Below are 21062 nucleotides of genomic sequence, written 5' to 3' on the forward strand. Positions count from 1 at the left end.
CTTCCATAAAACAAGGACATTCTAATCTCCAGGTAAAATTCCTCCTAGCCAGAAGCATGAGAGGTGCTTCAGAGAAACATAGACATAATCCTGGCCCTGCCAGCACTCAGAAACAAAAATAAGACAAATCTGTATTAAAGTGAATCATTATTCAGTGAGTGGAGACATTAACATGCAGACAAGACAGAAAGAGAGGGAAGAGGCCACTCCATCAGAGAACCCATCAATCACCATGGCACGGACACAGCTGACAGCTCCATTAACTCTGGCACATGCAGGTCACGGGCTTGCCTGCTTGCTTGTTTGTTAATATGTTATTGGACCTCACTTTGAACAAAAGAATTAAAACATGGTATTTTACTGGGGATGCAAACAATGGTTTTGTAGGAGGTACTTAAGTAAATAGTTATAGAAGCAGGGCTGAACAAGTTTTCAGCAAAACTTTCTTTTCACTATGAAATATGTCTTTCACTCAGAAAAATAACCAAAGTGCCCCATGCTCTTAAAGATAATGCAATGTTTTTCTTGGAAAATGTACAGTACTTACTAGCTAATAATTTCTATTCTAATATTCTAGGTAGTTTTCAAACAAAATTTTCCAGTTACTAGTGTTTCTGTCCAAACAGGTCAAATTATATGATTTTCTGGTTTTTTCTTTTTCCTAAGAAAAACAGAAGAGATTTCTCCTCAAATCATCAACATACATGGACATTTTTATTGTTACCACCAAAATTTCAGGACGAGATTATGTGGAGACCATTGCACTGAGAGGCAGAGGTGGCATGGAAAAAGCATGAGAAATGGTAAGTGAAACAGCCTGCATACCATGAAATTGGACTGAAATTCTACAAATAAAAGACAGTTGTTGCAGAAGAGTAGTATTTAAGGCTGAAGGTAGCCAATTCCAGCTCAAGCCATGAGCTCACAGGGTCCTAGCCTCCAGGCAGGTATATGATTTGAAGGAGACAAGAGAGTGCTATAAATGCCAAGTGTTCACAGAAAACACTACCAAATCATAGCAAAAGCATCTGGGATGCAGCTTTTCCTGTGTTTTTGTGTCAATCAAGCTCATTTCCAGATGTGCAGATAAACCATTCATGCAAAGAGGTTTCTAAAATGCTGGAGACAGCCCGTAGACTGCATGTAGACTTGTTTCTGCACATAGCACTGCAAACAGGAGACCGGAGGGCACATGCTCATAACACAGGAGAAACTGTAGATTTGCCAGATGCAACCACCTGAGGTCAGACTGTTTTGGGACAGCTCAGCCCCACTGCTATGCAAGTACTGCTGTAGGATTTTGTACCCCAGCCCCTTAAGAGATTGCACAGCACAGGAGCTGACCCTCTGGGTTGGACTCATGGCTGTTGCCTCATGCTAGAGCCCTGTGGGAGTGTGTGCATGAGGAAGTGTGCTTCCAGTATGAATCAATTCATTTCTCCCATATGAATAATGCCTATTGACAGAACCACAGAATAAGCTCAGATGGGACAGACCCATAAGGATCATCAAGGCCATCCCCCAGCCCTGCACAGCACCATCCCCAAGAGTCACACCAACTGAGAGTATTGTCCAAACACTTCATACAGCTTCCCCTCGAGGCCCCAAAATGACTGGGTTTAAAAGACTAAAACAAGCTAATGGGCTGAGATTAAAGATGCTGTGTTTGTTCTTTGAAGGACAAGCATACAATGCTTTCAATGACCCAGAAAAACATTCTGCAACATCTAGGCCTGTTTATTATGAGTAAATGTCACAGGAGGTGAAAAAAGGAGAGGTCAAGCCTTCGCCTCAGACAGCTGGAGGAAACACAGCGTTGCGGTGTGAATGCATTTGGAAATAATCGCCAACAAGCGAAAGTCTTTTCTTTCTGGTTGTCCTGAGCCTGAGGGCTACAGGGCATGAAGCTGTCACAAGTCATCATCAACACACCTGCAACATGCACCAGATGGGAATACTGAAGTCACCCACATGGGCCTTGGTGTTTGGGGAGCACCCATCCAATGGCCCAGCCATCTCTCTTCACTGCCATGCACCACACACCTCACTGCGCCAGGGTTCCCTCTGTTTGTTTATATGGATGCTCAACTCTCCTGAACGAGTCTACACACAAAACCAGGAGTCTCCTATTGTTGCCTCCACCAGAAACTGGAAGAGAACAAGTCACATGACAGCAAAACCACAAAGCACTGGTGAGGAGCTAGACCACAGCATCCAGTGCGTGTGCTATGGGAACAAGGGGATTGTATTTCCTGGGGAGGGAAGACAGGGTGAGAAAATTATTTTTCATAGCTGAAGGTATCTGAAATATCTAAAGCCAAGTAATAGAGTGGTGGCTTGTTGTGCAGACAGGTCATAGCATGTGGCCATGACCTGCATAGCCACTGCCAAAAGATTCCCCAAGAAAAAAGAAAGCATCCACACTTTCAGCAGGCCTAACTCTATTCTCAAATGCACTGATGTTAAACCAAAGTAATTGAGTCTGAGCCCAGCAAAAATCAATGGGATCACTGTCAAGCCCAATGTCAAACACACACAGGCTTACAAACTTGCCCAAGAGATTTTCATACTATCCTCTGTGAACTAAAATCTCAAATGTTTTCATTCAGTTTCTATGGAAAGTCTTGCTGTATCTGCCCTTTATCAGCATGCTTAGAATGCTGTGAAAACCCGCAGAGTATCTCTTGTGTCAAGATTGCATGTGTGTCACTCGTACATAAATATATCTGAAAACTACTGATATTATACAGAAAATACTGCCTGGGTAGTAGCTTCCTTACAGCCCAAGACAGCAAGCACCTGGGAAAGCAAGTTTAGAAGAACCTTAAAGTTGCTCTAAATTGCCTATAGGGAAAACTTAGCCATTACCAGGTGCTTAGGCAGAGACATAAGTCTACAATAGACAGCATCAGGCAGCAAACTGGACATCAGAGACTAAAACTGTGAAACACCAGCTGCATTTCTCTCCCTTAACCTATTCCATGATTTCCTACAAACGAGACTATTGCACAGGACAAAAGTCAGGGCAGCTGAGCTCTCACAGAGCAGTGTTACTTGGCTTGTTGTCCCAGTCAGGGTTCAGCTGCAGCAGAGCTGAGTTCTGCCCCTCCAATCTGACACTATATCTGCATGCAGTCGCTCCCTAACCCGGTTGTGTCAAAATTTTCCAGGTTGGCTTTCTATTTAAAAGCATGGAGGGTTTTCTTTAACCCAGATCATTTTGACTGATTTAGGTTAGAGAAGGACTACATTTTCAGCTATGCTTGCAGACACCAACCCCCAGAAGTGGGGACAGTGCCCAGGCACTTTAAGCCTGGCTTGGGTTCAAAGCCTTTGAACCCAGCTCAGCTGCAAGCCAAGTAGCACATCTGGCCACAGCTGTAGATGCTGTAGTTCAGGGGAAAAAATGGCAAATGAGGCTACATTCAGTGTCCCAGATAAACTATGGAGTGTAAAAAGTTAGGATATGATTCACAGAAACTCAGAAACTCAGCTTCAGATTCCATTATCACAATTTAACCTCCCCCTCCTTTGCCCCCCCCCCCCCCCCCCCCCCCCAAATTCTGGTACTAATGGTCTTCATCTTTCAACTAAACTCTTCATTTTTGGATAAACTTGTTAATACTACAGAGCCACACACCAAGACAAGCATCCCACAGTAATTCAATCACCTCTCAGACTAGAGCTATGTGGGTATTTATTTCAGCCACCCAACTCCAGAAATGTGAATTTTAAAATGGAAGCACACTAGAAGAGCTGAGAAGTTTCTCTCCCACAAGAAAAACCCTGTGTGTTACCCGTATGGTAACAAGGCAGTTCAGGTCTTTCTCTTCCTCTAGGCTGGCTGCGGTTACACACACCAGAGTCCTTGTCTGGCTTCCTGGGCATGGGCAGAATGCATAAAGGAATTATATGCAAACATAATCTGCAACCCAGAGTGGGAGACAAACAGTTTTGCACCCTTCTTTTGTTCGCCCACAAGAGGCACCAGATTTGTGACCATGATCACATTTGAGCCAACGTCAAACATAGCAAGACTCCAAGAATCTGTTACCCAAGTTTCTCACCTAGGCATGCAATCCCATATCATCTTCCAGCAACCTCTGCTACCAGCCTGACTTGAGAGTCAGATCATGTCCTGCTGCTGGCTAACATAGCTTGAAAATGGGAAATTACATTTTCTTGTTTCACACAAGTTTGGTTAAACTGAAAATATTTGGCTTTGTAAAATACATGAAGATGAAAGATGTTCCTTAGATGCAAAATATTAAATGTTTCTCTTCATTTAAGAACACAAGGTCTAGTAATCCAAAATTTTTGGGGGATATTCTGAAGGATTAGACTCTTCAGAATCATTCAAAAAAGGAGAAAAACTGGTTGCACATATGCTTCATCATAAAAGTATTTATCTGACCTACAGCCAAACCCATTTTATCTCTGTAAGCAATCCTTAAACACTGCAGAATGCATTCACTGCTTTCATTACCAAATTACTTTTTAAGAGTTCAGCAGGTAATTGAAGTTCCAAATGTCTTAAAATGGTTTGGCAATACTGAGATTTCCTAGTGGACTTGCTATCCAAGAACTTTAGAGGGAAAAAATCAGCTGGATACTAAATATATACCCTAAAGTAAGCTGGATTCAAATTACACTAAGACGCAGGCTTTTAAAGTGGGAGAATGTTTTATATGAAGAGTAAAGCTCTGCTCAGAGGAGGTTCCATGATGCTGAAGCTTCAAACTCACATTCAAAACGTCCTGTGAATTTTTCAAAGACACTCTATTGGCCTAAATCTATTCCTACTGAACCCAAGGGCTGTTAATTTTTGACAGAAAACTAATTAGGACAATGCTGTCCCATATACTTTGTACTATTTAGCAGATGACTGTTAAAAAACAGAGGGCTCAAACCTTTTTCCTAGATAAAAACCATTTCATCACTTTTCCAATTCACTCATCAGAAACAGTGAAAGGAATGGGCCTAAATCTGTTGCCCACACTGAAGTCCTGTGCATTCCCCCAAGGCTGCAGCGCTTGGTGGCAGGGGCAGGAGGGCCATGAGCAGCACAAATCTTGCAGGCTGGGCAGGCAGCCCCCAGCTCCAGAGGTCTAATGAAGACTCTTGCCCCAGCTACATCAATAATTTTTGGCCAACCATTTTCTGCCTCAGTTCCTCACATTAATGGAGTGGAGATGATGACAGAGTTCTGTGTTTGTAACTGTTATATCCACTGCTTTAAGTGCTATTATTTTACAGAGCTTTTTGTTCACAGCCAATTACCCAATTCTCAGAGGGAAACTGAGGCACAAAGCAACACTAATTGCCTAGTGTCATCCAGCAGGCCAGAGCAGAATTAGGGTCTTCAGCTACAGAATTTTACATTATCCTCTAAACTTAGCTACAACCTTGGTATTACACAGCAAAAATTAGCTTGCTGTTTGTCCAGCACTGTCAGATGGCACAATACTTGCTTACTTCTGCAAACACTGCTGTTTAGCTGGCTTGTTGTTGCTCTTGTTCCTGCAGAGAAACATAATATTAGATTTGTAAAATCACACTGTATGTGAAGACACTGTGATGGTAAATGCAGGATTACTGTCTCACTGCAGGCTCCAGCAGCAGGGAAAGCCGGTGATGATGTGGGCTGCTCACGGTCTAACACAAGAAGCTTTAATGATGACAAGAGGAACACAGAGCAAGAACACCAAGAGCTTTACTTTTCACAGCAGCAATCTTTTCTCTTAGGATTACTCTAAGGCAAAAAAAAAAAAAAAAATCCTTGTTCTGCAATGGATCTGTTTTCACAGCAAGGGGATAACTGATATTTAAGATGAACATGAATAACTGAGGAACCTTCTGGTCTGGCATGGATCAGAAGTGAGATGAATAAAATTAGAAACCTGGATTCCCCTCTCCAAATTATGGTTCCCATCCAAAAAGGTACAACTGTTTCACCTTACGAGGATGCTGCACTCCTAACCACTTTATGCCCACTTATTGCCTTACTACTGAGGCATTTCTATTGCAAATGTAATAGAATTCGTGTAAATGGAACTTGGGGAAACCCACAACGTTAGGGTGAATGTTTCTGGCTGCACCTGACACCAGGTAAGTAAATCTTTAGAAATATCAATCGAGCTGTCTGTCAGATAAAGCATACCAGACTTTTCCTTGGGGAGCCTCAGGGAAGTTACAGATGCAGAAGCTCAAGAGCTCTTGTCAGAAGAGCTTGCAACTTGGCTGCTGCATCCTAATTTAACCCTATAAGAACACGACACACAACACAGCGGGAGAGAGCTGAGATATTGGATATTCAATTCCAGTCAGCACCAGAAAAAGCAGTCGTTGATTTGGGATGCTGGAGACAATCAGTGCCTACCTTTCCCCTTCTTTTCATAGCAGGTTTTCTCTCAGAAGCCTCTTATCAATCAGCATAAGTAGGGAAGCTCTGTCTGACCAACACATGATGCTTAACCATTTATTGAGTTCTTCAATAACAATAACATCATAGCAAAATAGCACTTTCCAGCTCCTCTCGTGCTGCAGAGCACAGCACACTTTGAGATCTGAAACAATGAGCTGTGACGTGCTGGACCCACGTGCAGCTGGACAGGAAGAGCTGAAGATCCAAGGAGGTTTCCTTTAGGCACAGAGGCTGGGGCGTGACGCAGGGGAAGCCCGTGTGTTCCCGGACGGGTCTGGTAGCAGCCGGGAAGGATGGGGTGCCTGGACACGGTGTCTGCCCGTGCTGTTCCTGACACAGCTGCCAGAGACTGTGTTTATTTTACCTTGACTCAAGCAAGGGACATTGTGCAAAGACAAGCAGAGGTGATAAAAATATGATCTTCACACTGAAGCCCTATGAAAGAGTTACACATACAAATCACCTGTCAAAAATACAGCAATTCATGCAGTCAAATTCAGCAACTACTCATGCACACCAACACTGCAAAGCACAACCAGAGCAGAAACATGGAAAAGATAGAGTAGAATATAGCTACCCCAAGAGGAATTTGGGCAAGACACCAGAGTAGAAACATGGAAAAGATAGAGTAGAATACAGCTACCCCAAGAGGAATTTGGGCAAGACACAGAAATGCAGTCTTCCTTTCCAGAAATTGCTTAGAATTGCCTTGTTTGCACCAACAGCTTCAAAACTGTGAACTTCGAGCCTTAACTTCAGAAAGAGTGCGCTTCTAATATCTAAGTGCCACTTAGGGGCTCAAATGGATGGGTGCCAACAACAGAGCCATTAGCACCTACTCATCCATGGAGGCTTTCTATCTAAAAATCCCATTTGTCAGCAGAGTCTCAGCAGGACTTCGGTATGATAAAAACCTCTGTGACAAGTTCTAAACTTACAAATTAACATATTCATTTACTTATCCATGTGTAAAAGTGTGTCACTTAGCTTTCTTGAGCATCAATACCTAATCCAAGGCCATCAATCACAGCTTTCCATTTGTTCCTGTATTGAGAATCAACTCAAGTTACTTCAGCACAGTTGAAATACTGTGTAGAATTATTATACAACAGAAATACTGAGACAGTTTCAAGAGACTGAATACAAGGTTTATATTCACTCCTACATGCTGAATGCCACCTACAAGGAAGAACAAGCCCAGGCTGGTGCCCACCAAAATCCCACTGTAAAGCTCCTGTGCCACTGATGTTAAGAGGAGCTTTGCAAGGACCTGTCCAGACAAGGCATCAGGGACTGATGCTGGCTTTCTGGATCAAGGTTGTTCAAATTTCATTGAGTGTAGTTGAGAGGTCTGGATGTTTGGTGTTTTAGGGTCTTAATATAGTACTAGTATCTGTAAGTCTATAACAAAATCAAGGATGAATCTTATGTAAACTCTTGCATAAAAATCTTTGGTCATAGAGGATTTTAAAATAATTTAAATAATTTTTTAAAAATAGTCAAAGTAGGCATAATGCTTCGTAGAAGATGACAGACCCAACCCCCAACTGCCAGCGCTTGAAGGGAAACAGAACAGCCAAGAAACTGCAATGTAACAAGTTTTATTTTCCTCAGCAAAAGATCTGCAACTTTCCACTTCTGGCACACAGGACAAGTAGGACTGAGAATGGAGAGAATAATTTGGCACTGCCTGACACAGCAAGCAAATAGGATTGCAGTGGGAGAATAGCACACATGGACACTCCTGTTGGTCCAGGCTACAACAACATAACACCAGTTCAGATCAGGTCATGAAATCCAATTCATCAAAATAACCTTTTAAAAATAGATTGCTACAGTTGGTTTCCTCTGGAATCTAACTGCTTCAGGCTCCTGCCTGAGCCACTGTTTGCAAGGTGTCCTCACACCAAAAGGAAAAGTAATGTCTAGGGAGATTTAAATGCAGTTCCTGGAACACTTCTCAGGGAAAATATGGACAGAGATTGGAAGAGCAAAAAGGGAACCAAGAGAGGAGATGTCTTCAGAAGTCATTACCTGCAGCTGCTAACATAGCTGTATGTACATTTGCTAGATATAGTCCAAGAGGAAAATGTACAAGGAAAAATGAGACCAAGAAAAGGAAATCATATACTGTGGTTATAACTCCATTAAATTTGGCTGTGTGGAACCAGTCAGGAGGTAGCTTCCTGTACCCCAACTAACTAACATGCTCACGGGACACATTCCTAGCACCAAACTCTAGTAGAGTGGGTAACTCTGCAGCAAAAAGGAACCCAGTACTTCTAAACAATCACAAAGGAGGATGAAAGCTGTAAATGGCTCCTGACAGCACTCTCTTCATGGAGAGATCTCAGGGAAATATAGAATGTATTAGCAAACCTGAGCTAGAAAGAAAAGCGTTCCTAGGTAGGTGGAACTTTTTAATAATATGTCATTACACTTCTCTTACATTTAGTATTTAACAGATGTAACTGTCACAGCAGCACACTCATTACCAAAAAGGCACAGAGACCTCACCAAACAGTGAGCAGAATGGACTCAGAGCCCAAGGGCCTTCTTCTGTCAGCATTTGGCTACCACAGTAATGAGCAAAATCATGTGGATATTTCAACACATTAAATTGGAAATATCCTTCCTCTGCTACCAGTCCTCTTTGGCCTATCCCCACACAAGTCTGTTGGCTGAACACAGGCCAAAATTTCTGCCTCTGTCAGTTACTGTAGCTCCTCTGCTGTCACTGGCATTGGGCCATTTCTTATACCAGCTGTGGCTCTGACCAACGTATATTTAAAAATAGGGCCAAGTGTCATAAAAATCTTAAGACCATTTGATTTCTTGGTGTGGACATAGGCAAGGTGTGTTAATCTCATTTCCAGGACTAAGGCAAGAAGTACAACCTATCTTAAGTAGGTGACCAGCATCCATGTACGGGAACCCATACCAAATGGTTCAAGAAGAGATGAGAGTTTGCATGTCTCTCTGATTTCACCTGTCACTTCAGCATGAGCTTTTGAAAATCCTACAGTAAAAAGGAATTGGTGTGCTTTTCCTGGCCTATGCCCTGCCAAGAGAAGGTGAAGCCTTCAGGGTGCTTTGCCAGGGTTTGCTCCAACACCAAGACATGAGTTTCTCAAGAACATAGGTACCAAGTCCATACAATCTCAAAACAACCACTTACTGCAGCTTTGTGCCTGATTTTCCCCTTTTGGTAGATGAAACCTCCCTATTTTACACAAAGGCTGCAAACCTCAAAAGAGTGTTCTGAAATGCTGTACTAATTCTGTGTATTATTTCTAATTAGTGTTATCTCCATTATCACTGCACACCAAGAGGAGCTAAGATGGCTGAGCCAAGCAAAGAAATTACTGTTCGCCCTATTGTATGCCAGGCACCTCTTGATTTTGAAGGTGGATGCTGTAGAAACTTGCCCTTTGTCTACCTGAGAAAGAACCTACTAGTCATTGGGTTTGAACTTTTGCAAATGAGAATCATAAGGCCTCCAGGCTGAAACATCATGATGGAGCTGAAGCTGGAACAAAAAACACTGAAATCAATCCAAATTACAGCAACCAGATCTAAGCTTCCAGTAACACCTTACTGCATAGCTCAATGATGAAGACAATCAGCTTTAAAAAAAAATATTTTCCTATGATAAGGACTTACATGCTGGGAAGTGTTATTTTTACACACTCCCATTACCACATGGATCAGCTTCAATTGATTGAAGCTCATCCAATCAACAGGGTTTCCCCTCCAGTTTAGCATCAGAGGTGTTCTAAACCAAGACGCTCTTAAAAACTTTCTCCTGGCTCAAATAGTTCAAGACAGTCTCATTAGGGATTTGACAAATAACCTGAAGCAGCAGACAGATTACAGACTAGTAGAAATATGTAAGAGATAGCTGGCCTATTTAACAGTCCAGCACACTTTGGAGCAGGACTGAGTTGGATAGGAGCAAGCTGTTAACGGGAGATTCACACACCTTAGATCTAAGTCCTTCAAGCTCACAAGATCATTACTATTTACCCGGTAGGCCTGAGTTACTCCTTCAGACTAAATTTATCTGAATGCTTCAGACTGACTCAATTAGCATCACTCCTGAACTCTCTGCCTCGGCACAAAAAAGCAGAGCAGGAAAGTTAAATTGCTGCAAACAGAGTGGCAGTCAGATCCTAGGAGTTCAACTCTCCATGACGTTTCTGTGAACAAGAGGCATTAAACATGAAGCAGAACACACAAGGATTTTGGCTCTGTGTCTTCACTTCATATGGAAATACCTTCTCTTCACAGCATCAAAGCAAGGCAGGCATCTGGTGCACCACTATTAAGAGACTGCAGTGTGATAATAACAGTCTTCAATGGTGAGGGACACCTAGAAGAGAAAACCTTGCTACTTTTCCTGTGCTTTATCATAGCTCTTATGGCTGCCTTACCCAGTCTGAACATGGACATACACAGGATTTGCCTGTTCCTTCCTTTCACAATGTACCCAGGCAATCTTGCTGTTTTTTCTCTAGTGTGCCAGAAAACCTACCTTTGGCTTTCTATATCCCAAAAGCTACAACTCCAATCAAACCTCTTATTGTCTCATTCCTGTGATTTCCTCTGGCTTCTGACCTTTCCCACACTGACAACATCTGCTTCCCTTCCATGGAGGATGCAGGCTGTGATCCCTTTCTCAGCCAAGTGCCCTCCAGTTCTGAAATACTCTGTTAGGTAACTTAATGGCATTCTTCCATGCTTTCCCTAGTTTTCTCATTTCTTCCCTATCTTTCTGCTTGTACCTTATTCTCATCCTTTTCTTCTGCTCTGTACCCAGTGCTTGACTCTGTAACTCCTCAGACTTGTCCTTCAGACATGTTTAAAAACAAAGGCAAAACATGAATCTTTGGTTAAATGAAATCACAGTCTACTTGACAGCTTTTGTCATAAGCACTCAATGGCAAGGATCATCTTTTTGTTCAGTGTTCATGCAGGATCTGCTTCAGAAGGAACTAATCAGTGGCTGAGACAGCAATACAAATAATAAACCCCGGTAGAGAACCATCATAGCATTATGACAATATCGTAGGTCCTACAGGAGGACAATCCAACTGGAAGTTTTATTGCATTCACTCACAATCTTTTGAATATTCTCAAGCACCCACAGCTTCAAAAGCTGTGCAGACTGACAGGTACAGCACTCGAATGGCCTGCTGAAAACCAAAGGCAACTCGCTGAAAGTTTTCATCTGGAGTCTCCACTAAACTTGTCCCGTGGGAAAAGACAGTAGTAAACAGTTGAAAAGAAACACAGTCCAGATATTTCCACAGAAAGTAAATCTGCTTCCACAGAGAACTGCATATTTCTTGCTAGCTATTATTTTTAACCTCTCGCAGATTTATTTTTACTACAATTTAAATGTATCTGTTATATGCCATAACATTATTATTATGGGAGACACTAAAATAGCAAAGTATTCTAGGCACTTGATACCGTTTTACAGAAGAGGGAATTACAGCCAGCAATGACTTGACTGACTGCTGCTCACTGCAGCAGCCACCAAACACTTGTGACCCCCCCCCCCTTTTCAGCCTTACTGCCTATAGCTCATCTGTGGAGTTGCACCCAAAATTGTTTAACTGGCTGGGGAGAGGGAGGGGGCAGCAAGAGGAAAAAAAGAACTAATCTAATTATTAGGATGAACTTCTGATTTCTGCTGCCAGGCTGAGGACACAGCTTTGGGCTCACAGCCCACAGCCTGAAACCATCAGCTACGCCTACACATCTCATACCAAAAACTACCTGGGATACTGTAGAATCAGGGAACTGTTTGGATTGAAAGGGCCCTTTAAAGGTCACCTAGTTCAACACCCCTGCCACAAGCAGGGGCATCTTCCACTGATGGGACAAGTTACTCAGAGTCCCATCTAGGCTTCCAGGGAGGGAGCATCCACTACTCCTCTGGGCAAACAATTTGAGAGTTTTATCATCCTCATAATAAAAAAAATCTTCCTTATGTCTACCCTGAACTTACTCTCTTTTACTTTAAAAATGATGCCTCCTGTCTTATTGCATCTGATCCTTTTCTGAGCCTTCTCCAGCTCTCTCAGCCTTTCCTCATAGGACAGGTGTCCAACTTCTCGGAATCAAATCGGAACCAAGGCTTTAGTTCCGATTTTCACTAAACTCTTCTAAATAAGCAAAAGTTGGTTTGCGCAAGGGTCTAAGGTTTTGCCTTTATAATGCATACTCTAATAAGACCAAGAAAATATATTTAAATAAATAAATTCCATCTTTGATAACCAGCTTAGCTTTTCAGTGCTCCAACACTGAGGAACATATCTTCTTATTAAGTCAAGCTATGGTAGATCATAACTTTCCACTCCCAACACACACAGCTGGTAAAGCTCTTTGTGTTCAGCTTGGATGCTGTTTGGCACAACAGTCTGACATTGACTTACAAGACCAATGAAAAATATGCACTGCTAATTTTCCTAAGTGCCATGCCAGCGCCTTTGGGGGGCATGCATTCACCTACCTTCCCATACAGTAACAGGATTTGCTCCCAGCTAATAAAGCAGCCTTCATATCAACCGAGGAAATACCTTAGTGAGGATGTCCTCCTCCTTCATTACTGAATGATATATTCATGGCAAAGCACTAAAGTTGATGACATCTTTAAAATACATTTTTTTCCATAGTGTGGGGGATACAAGCCGCTAATCTCTGCAGATCTCCTTTTTCTCCCCCATTGCCCCGTGGTTTATCATGTCCAATTAGCCATCTGCCATGCCCGCACTGCCACACAAAGGAAGCCCCCTCTCCTGCGCCGCAGCCCATCAGCGGGGCTATTGTCCCTGCTGACAAACAAGAATCAGACACTATTGTTTCCAGCTGACGATGCTGCTCCCAAAGTAGGCTGCCAGTTGCCACTAAAACAGCGGGAGCACCAGGGTCCGCTCCAGGAGCCAGGAACCATGCCAGCAGCACCAATATTACCGGGGAGCCTATACAAAGCACTTTTTGAGATATAGACATATATACAGAGAGATAGATATTTTCTGATTCCAGGTAACAAACCAACTCGGGCCAACCACTGCCCTGTTGTTGCACTGGACCATGCCTGACCTGCTGCCTTTACTGCTTCACCAAGCAGTCACCTGGCAAAGAAAGGGTCACAATCCCAAGAAGAGAGAAACATCTTAGAGTCAAATCTTTCCTTGTTATGTTTTTATTATTCTAATTTTAAAGATAAGGCATGTCTCCTACCACTTCAGCACAGCTAATTCCATACACCAAAACTACCCTACCCCCCCCCCCCCCCCCCCAAAAAAAAAGTATTTTAAAAACCTGAAAACTACACCGTGTCTACATGGGTACTAATTATGTAACAAGGTTAATTTAATTTCTCTTACAAACAACATACATTCACCCTTTTTCTCAAGGCCACTTCACTAAAAGAAATGACCAGAGCAGCTGGTCTGCCAGTCACCAAGATGTTAAATTGAAGATCATTTCCTCTTATTATTCTCAGCAAAGCATGATGTGACCTTACACTAAAAACTACAGTCTGCCTAATTATGGTAGTTTTGTTCCATCAGTGAAACTGAAATGCTGGTTCATATAATTAGGGTTATTAAAAAAGGAATTTCATTTTTAGTTTTAAAGGTAATTTGTTGCCTTGAAGTTGAAATGTAACAAATTAGACCTATGTACCTGAATGTTTTCATTTTATGCAATTTGAAAGAAACAAAAAATGCTCCTAGATTTTAGTAAGAAAGCCACACATTGATAAGACAAAGAACCCCAATAAAACACAATTTATTCCAGGCATTCGTTAATGAAAATGAGCAAACAAAATGAATATTTATATTTAAAAGCAGAAACAGAATTATCGTCTAAGCCCTAGATTATGTAACAGAAATTACTTAAACTTCAACAAATGTTTTAAATGATATTTAACACTTCAGCAGTGAACATACATAGTTTCAAATTATCACTTTGAATGTTCTCTGAATGGTTCAAAATAAAATAAATGAAAAACAGCTGAAACTAATGTGAATTCACAGTAATCACATAGGTTAATGACTTTCACAATGACTTATAAACAGAGGAAGGTCTTTGCCCTGGATTCAAACACAAGGATCATTCTAAATCAAATATGAAATACGACATGAAAACTTAGATATTTTGCTGAAATGTTACTCCATTCCTAGCACGAAATGCTCTAAATCCCATTTCAACACACTGCAGGCCACATATCACACAGGTGACTGACTTAAACCTAAATTTACGATTGCCATTGCAGTGCCTGAGCCAAGTTCTGTTTTCAGTTACATCTGTGAAAACTACCAAGCAATTCCTCTGAAGTTCTCTGGATCTGTACAGCAGTAACTCAATCCATCCTAGAAGCAAGTGGGAAAGAAATAATTCATAATATTATGACTTCTTTTTTTTACAGTCCTTTACACTTTAAGGTTCTCCATTCAGACAATCATATTTGACTTCTCTTTTCATATCCAGCTCTCTTTTGTAAAACATGTATTGGAATATTCCCTGTTATTATTGCCAGATTCTCTAGGCAAAATTCTCCAAGTGGCAGAATCCCTTCAGTTAAACACAGGGTGTGTGAGCCATGCAAGGCTGTAAAACGGGAGTTGTTTATCCAAAGAAATATTAAAAGCAGGACACCAGTCCAAATCAAACAAAAGCACAAATACCTCTAAGTCGTTTCATGACTTTAAGTTCCAGCTGTAAAAGGCACAGCACTATGGGTTTATAAGGCCTAATACTCCCTAAGTATTTTCTTTGATGTAACTATGAAGTACTTAAAATACCACTGGGTACTGTATGGTACATGTCACCATGGAGCAATAAAGCTGCTCTACATCCATAATCAGCCTTTCCAGAGACCATAAGGTCACAGCAGCTGAAACAACAGAATACTTCATTCCCAACCTTCAAGAGGCCCAGAGCACCTGTGCAGCCAGAGGACTCCCTAAAAGGCTCTCAACATGGGGGTGTGCCTGGAAATTACAGCAAAGAAAACCCACCAAACCCATCAAAGCCGCTCCCATTTTTCAAACCTCATGTTTCCCCAACAGATTATTGTTATGCAACTTGATAAAATACAGTATGGGAGGCAGGTGGTAGGAAAGAGTGATAGTTATATTTGCCTGGCCAGCTTGGATGCTCACTTGTACCCAAGCCACTCATCATTCCAAGACTCACACAGCCATCTAAGTGCACATGTAAAAGGGTCTACACAAGCACCAGGAGGGTTCCTCTTTTGTGATGACCACAGGATTATGCTTTTCCTCTTTCAGAGTTTCAACCCAAAAACACAGTGTAGGCAACTCTGGAAGTAATGATGTTCAACATTAATTGAATTATTATCAAATAGAATAAGTATCTTCCTACTGGCCTATACCACAATGCAATCTCATCCAGAATAAACACCATGTAAATAACTATCAGATATTACCCCTGTTGCCCTGTACATACTTCTGTGTGAGAAGGAAGGAAGCAGTATGGGAAAGAAATGCTCCTCTGATCATAAATCATTCATTTAAATTGCTCCCTTCCAGCATCAGACAAAAATTGGTCCATCTTTTTTGACACAAGACCCCACAATCCAGCAGTTTCTGCGTAGCATCTGCATGGCAAGAGAGGGAAGAGGACAGTCATTCCCACCAAGACCTCTTGAGTCACCTATGTGTCGTCTCCCACGTCTACATGAAAATTCCTGAACTAGCAGATCTGCCTGAGTCTGAGGGGGAGAAAATGGGACAACCGCAGGGCAGAACCACACAGTCTTCCCCATGCACTGGGGAGGTTTGGGGGGTGCTGGGTTCTACCTGTAGTAAAACAGCAACTCCTCCCCCATGTCAATCACATGAAAAAATAAAAACCACCTACATTAGACAATAAAGAAAGAAAACAACAAAACTCATATTCCTGACAGGGTCAGAGGTCAAAGCCTCCAGAGCATGGTACAGATTTTGATTAAAAGCAACACCTCAAAGAACACAAGAGCTTTTCAAATGGTAGGACAGACCTGACAGTCTTTTCTGCAATGGAGCCTTCTTTAACAGCACACACTACCAGACCAGGCCTTATGAATTATAAAGTCTCAAGGTAAGGAAGCCAGGCATCACACAAACACCTCACCCCAGTGACAACTCAATTGAATCAATTTACCTGCTCTACAAGGAGACACTTGAGTCCATCAGCCTCAAGGAGCACTTCTCTGCTGACATCACTTCAAGCACATCTTTTGATCAAACAGCCTGGCCAATGCCAATCATTTTAAAGTTATTTAACAGCAGAACTGCCAATCACTTGTGCACAAATGAACAACACTAGAAGTATAGCTGGCTGAAAAGCAGAGAGCAAACAGAATAATTCATCGCATCCAAAGGAGATGGAATAACTTCAATTTTCAACTCACAGCAAGTATCAATGACAAAGTTGGCATCTTCATATCAGATATAATCAATGTTATAAGTGCCAAAAAAATAAATTAGAAAATAAAACAGTACCTGCTAGTGCATGACAAATATTGATGACTACTTCTGCTAGTAATTGGTAGTTTGCTAAATTGTTCTGTCACTGACCTCTATAAATATTTAAAATTTGGTCACCCCTGTATCCAAAACACGCTGCAGAAATTACTGCAGCTTAAACAGAAAGCTAAAGCTTTCTCTGTGTGTCTGTATTCAAGGGATATCTCTTATTTGTACACTTTAAAAGCGACTTAATTTATGTTTGAAACTGTAAGTATTTGGATTCTGTTCCACACAATAAAAAAGTTTCAGTACACATTTAATACAGACAATTAAGAATTCCAGGGAACCTGGTCATATTTTACCAGTCAAAACAAACCAGACTTAAGAAACTTGGTAAGGCATACCTAGGCATAGATTGGGATTTTTTCCTCAAACAGAAGAGATAGACATCATGCAGAAATTGCTGCTACAATTCAGCAGATGGTGTTATCCTAGAAATCAGAGCTGAAGACAGCAACAGTAATTTCTGCCCTTCGTGTCCCTCTGCCTGCTAATTTTTATCCCGATTACATGGGATTGATTCTCTAAAAGAGTATTCCTGAATTTCTTACTGCATATATCAGATGGTGAAAATTGGAATAGTCCCTTTCCTGCCTGACTCCAGGGAGGTTTTAACTGACTGCCAGCACCAGCTACACAGTTGTTAAATCCACCCTTTTCTTAAAAGTTACTCCTAGTTCTCATCAGTGTAAGCACCAGAACAGACCTTCCTTTATTACTTCATGTTAATTTCTTCAGTTTGCCTTTCCAGGTACAGCTCAGAAACCTGCTATCTCAGGTGTTCCCGCTGATAAGGGACGGGTACCTCGAGTGTTTGGGTGCCGCTGCGGGAGCTGCTCTGCAAGCGGCGCCACTCCCAGCATCAGCCTCCTCTGCCGGTACCAGGGAGCAGCCTATCGATCTTCCCGGCTCAGTGCAAAGCCCAGCTGGTTGCTAAAAGCCTCGGAGAGAGGTTTAATTGTTTCAACTCTGTTTTTTTAACAAATGATGAGTTTATGCTTTTCCATGAGGTTAACTGTGAATTTGGGAAGAGTTTAGGCTGTTCAATGTAAGCTTGGGTTATCAGAGCAGCTAATCTCTAAATCATATACACTCATTTTTTATTTGATGTGAGCATGTAAGACAATGGTTATGCTTTACAAATCAGGACAAGGTATGGAAGCAAAAAAATCTAGTATCAAGGGAAAAAGAATGCTAAGTCAATGCAGGGCTCTGTAGCTATTACACATCAGATCCCATCTCACAGTCCTTACTCAGACAGGATCGCTATTGTCAGCCTGAGAGGGGTGGGAGTCTGTTGTATCCTGGCTATGATTGTTCTCCCAAGCCCCTCATCAACTGTTCTCTCCACCATCCATTGAACTCAACTTCACACAACACAATAGCAGCGCACAAACCCTCAAGTAAAAGGCCCCCAAACAAGAGAACCAACACTCATTTCACACTAGTCATATCTGTGCTCGTGCTTTTCCCATTTCTCAGGGATCTTGCCAGCAGAGAGACAAAATTAACTACTAATAGTCTGGTTTTGGTTTTTTTTCTACATCATCATTTTGGACACAAGATGCCATGTAATGATGCAGAAACAAGATCTTCCTTGTTGAAGCTTAAGGTGAAGCAGACAACCATCAAGGATGGCCTATGCATACATGCTTCAGTGCAAGGAAAGGACCTAGGCACCTCTCCCAAGTCCAGGTTCCTGTCATTTTGTTTCTCAAGAAGCAGAAGTGTTAGGAGACTCTCTGAAATCTCTGGGCTAAATGTATAACGCAGGTTACAAGTGTATTCACAGATCTACAGGAGAAATTTAAGGTGAAGGAGGCAGCTTGTCTAGCCACATGGCTCCCTGTGCTTTCCACTTATTTAGGAATACTTTTTTATATAAGCTAGACAGATTTGACTGTCTCCAAATTCAATTCTGGTAACGTGCTTACGTTGAGAAGGCAGTGTCACAGAGAAATGATTCAGCTTTGGGTGAAGGAGGGGAGAGAGTGAAAAGGTAGGGAGGAACCTTAATTAACACATTCCTTTTAAAAGGAAAATTGGTGGGTTGTTTTTCTTTTCTTTTTTCTAACAAATCTGTCATTGTTGAGACTTAGGAAATTATCTTGTAACCAGGTAGGCTATCAACAGGCAAATATCCTATGGCTTAATGACCTGTGGATCATAAGATACACACAGCCAGACCTTATTATACTTATCCTCTAGATCAAAGTGTTTTCACATAAATGGGGTGCAGTCTACCATAGCAGGGAGCTGCTGCAGGCCTTCAGGATTTTACTTCTTTAAAGTTTTGGTGATTACATAATCGCTTTTTTGTAACTGGAGCTCAAAGCATTGTGTGTAGCTAATGAGCAGGTAGAAGAAGGAAAACAGCTGAAAAGCAGTCTTGACAAACAGCTGTGGCAGTGTCAGTCCTAGCCCAAAAGGGTCAATCTCCTTATGAAACAAGTACTTAATCCTTTATAATTTTTAATTAAAAATCTACCAAGATTATAAAACTTTCTTAAGATTTTGATGGGGGAGGGAGCAAGGGAGAAGAGGGGGGTGTGTCATGCAGACCACAAGTTGCTTCAGCTGAGATGCTCATCCTGTGCAAAGCCATGTTTCAGAGCTGGGGGCTCCCACACAAACACCACCTCACAAACTGCAGCGGGGACCCCAGCACGTACCTATTGCTCACAAAATTTAATTAACCACTGCTTCATTAGCAAAGGCTCCCTAAGCTCTGTTGTAGTCCAGCTACACTTTGGCTGCACTTCAGCATCCTCTGAATCAGGGAGAGTGAAACACAGGGCTCTCACCCAGCCCTGAGCTACTTAGCGAACCGTCTCCGTGCGGTCAGCATCCCCCGCCGGCAGCGGGGCTGCGGGCGAGCGCTGCCCAGGGCGCCTCTGCGCTCACTCACTGCCCACCCGAGGGCGGCAGGGGTAGCGCCCGGCGTTTCGCCCGGCTGGAGCGGGGCAGGCAGCCAGCTCCGCTTCCAAATACCAGCCGGTACCCGGGTGGCCGCCGCCGCCCGGGGCGGGGGCCCGGCGGGGCCCAGCCGGCGCCGCTTACCGCGGGGGTGACAACGCGACAGCTCTCCCCGAGCATCCCCGCGGGGCTTTTGTGCCTGCTTGGGGCGGGGGCCTGGCCAGTCCTCTCCCGAGGCGATGGGAGCGCAGCCCTGCGGTAGCATCCTCCCAGGGGTGGGAAGGGCGACGGGGCCACGGGCGCACCGAGGGGCTGCGGCGGACAAAGCAAGGAGGCAAGCGGGGACCCCCTCCATCCCCTCTTCTCCCCTCCCCGCAGCTCCGCTACTGGCGGTGCCCGCGCTGCAGCCGCCAGCCCCGCATCCCGCGGCGGAGGCAGGGCCCGGCGCTGCCCTGGCCCCTTCCCCGAGGCTCCCCTACCTGTTCGGAAGAAAGCATCCACCTCGGAGTCAGGGACAGCGCCTTCCTCCGCCGCCCCTTCGGCGGGATTCATGGCTGGGGGAGAGGCGGCGGCGAGCCCGGCGGCTGGTAATATCCAGTGAGTTAGGGAGGAGGAGAGCCGAGAGAGAGAGAGAAAAAAAGAGGGAGGGAGAAGAGGAGGGAGGGAGGGATGGAGGCGCGTTCAGCTGCGAGCCCAGCCGAGCGCCGTTCGGATCATCCCTTCCGCGGTGCCTGCGGGGCGGCTGCCCCGGGGCTGGGCTGCGCTGCCCCGAGCTGCGCTGGGCGGTGCGGCCGGGGCGGGGTGCCGGTGCCGAGCCCCGCCGCCGCCGGCCCCCTCCCCTCCACCCGCTATTGTTCCGACCTGCTTCGCTCCGCTCCGCTCCCCCCGCCGCCGCCGCCGCTGCCCCTCGCCGCGCTGACAGCCCGGCCCGGCCCCCGGCGGCCGCCCCCGCCGCTTCCCTGCCGGCACTTCCTGAGCCAGGCCGGGCGCCGGCCGGGGAGGCTGCGGCGCCCCCCGCCGCCGGGGCAGCCCCTCTGCGGGGCGCGGCCGCTCCGGGCGGGGCGCGCCGGGCACAGGTGCGGGCACAGACGCCCCGCGGGGGTCCGGAGGGAATTTTTGTTTTATTCCCTACCCCTGTAAGCTCCGCAGGCGTTTCGCTGTGCATCCCCGGA

At 43.9% G+C, this 21062-nt stretch overlaps 1 protein-coding gene across 13 annotated transcripts in view; it reads right to left on the minus strand.

Moving 5' to 3' along the window:
- The window catches only part of KALRN (kalirin RhoGEF kinase), a 464835-nt gene extending 444050 nt beyond the window's left edge, over positions 1-20785 (minus strand). For 11 of the 13 annotated variants that reach the window (XR_014616305.1, XM_084209314.1, XM_084209316.1 and 8 more), the window contains exon 1: positions 20370-20714. Coding sequence is in view for 11 of the 13 variants with exons in the window: in XM_084209314.1 (XP_084065440.1) it covers positions 20370-20442 (73 nt within the window). In the remaining 2 variants the exon portion in view is untranslated. Of the gene's footprint in view, positions 1-20369; positions 20715-20751 lie in introns of those variants that run through there. The other 2 variants (XM_084209309.1, XM_084209310.1) reach the window with 2 other exon arrangements.
- Positions 20786-21062: the final 277 nt, after the last annotated feature.

The sequence above is a fragment of the Fringilla coelebs genome (genome assembly GCF_963513975.1).
Source record: "Fringilla coelebs genome assembly, chromosome: 7".
Taxonomy (NCBI): Eukaryota; Metazoa; Chordata; class Aves; order Passeriformes; family Fringillidae; genus Fringilla; species Fringilla coelebs.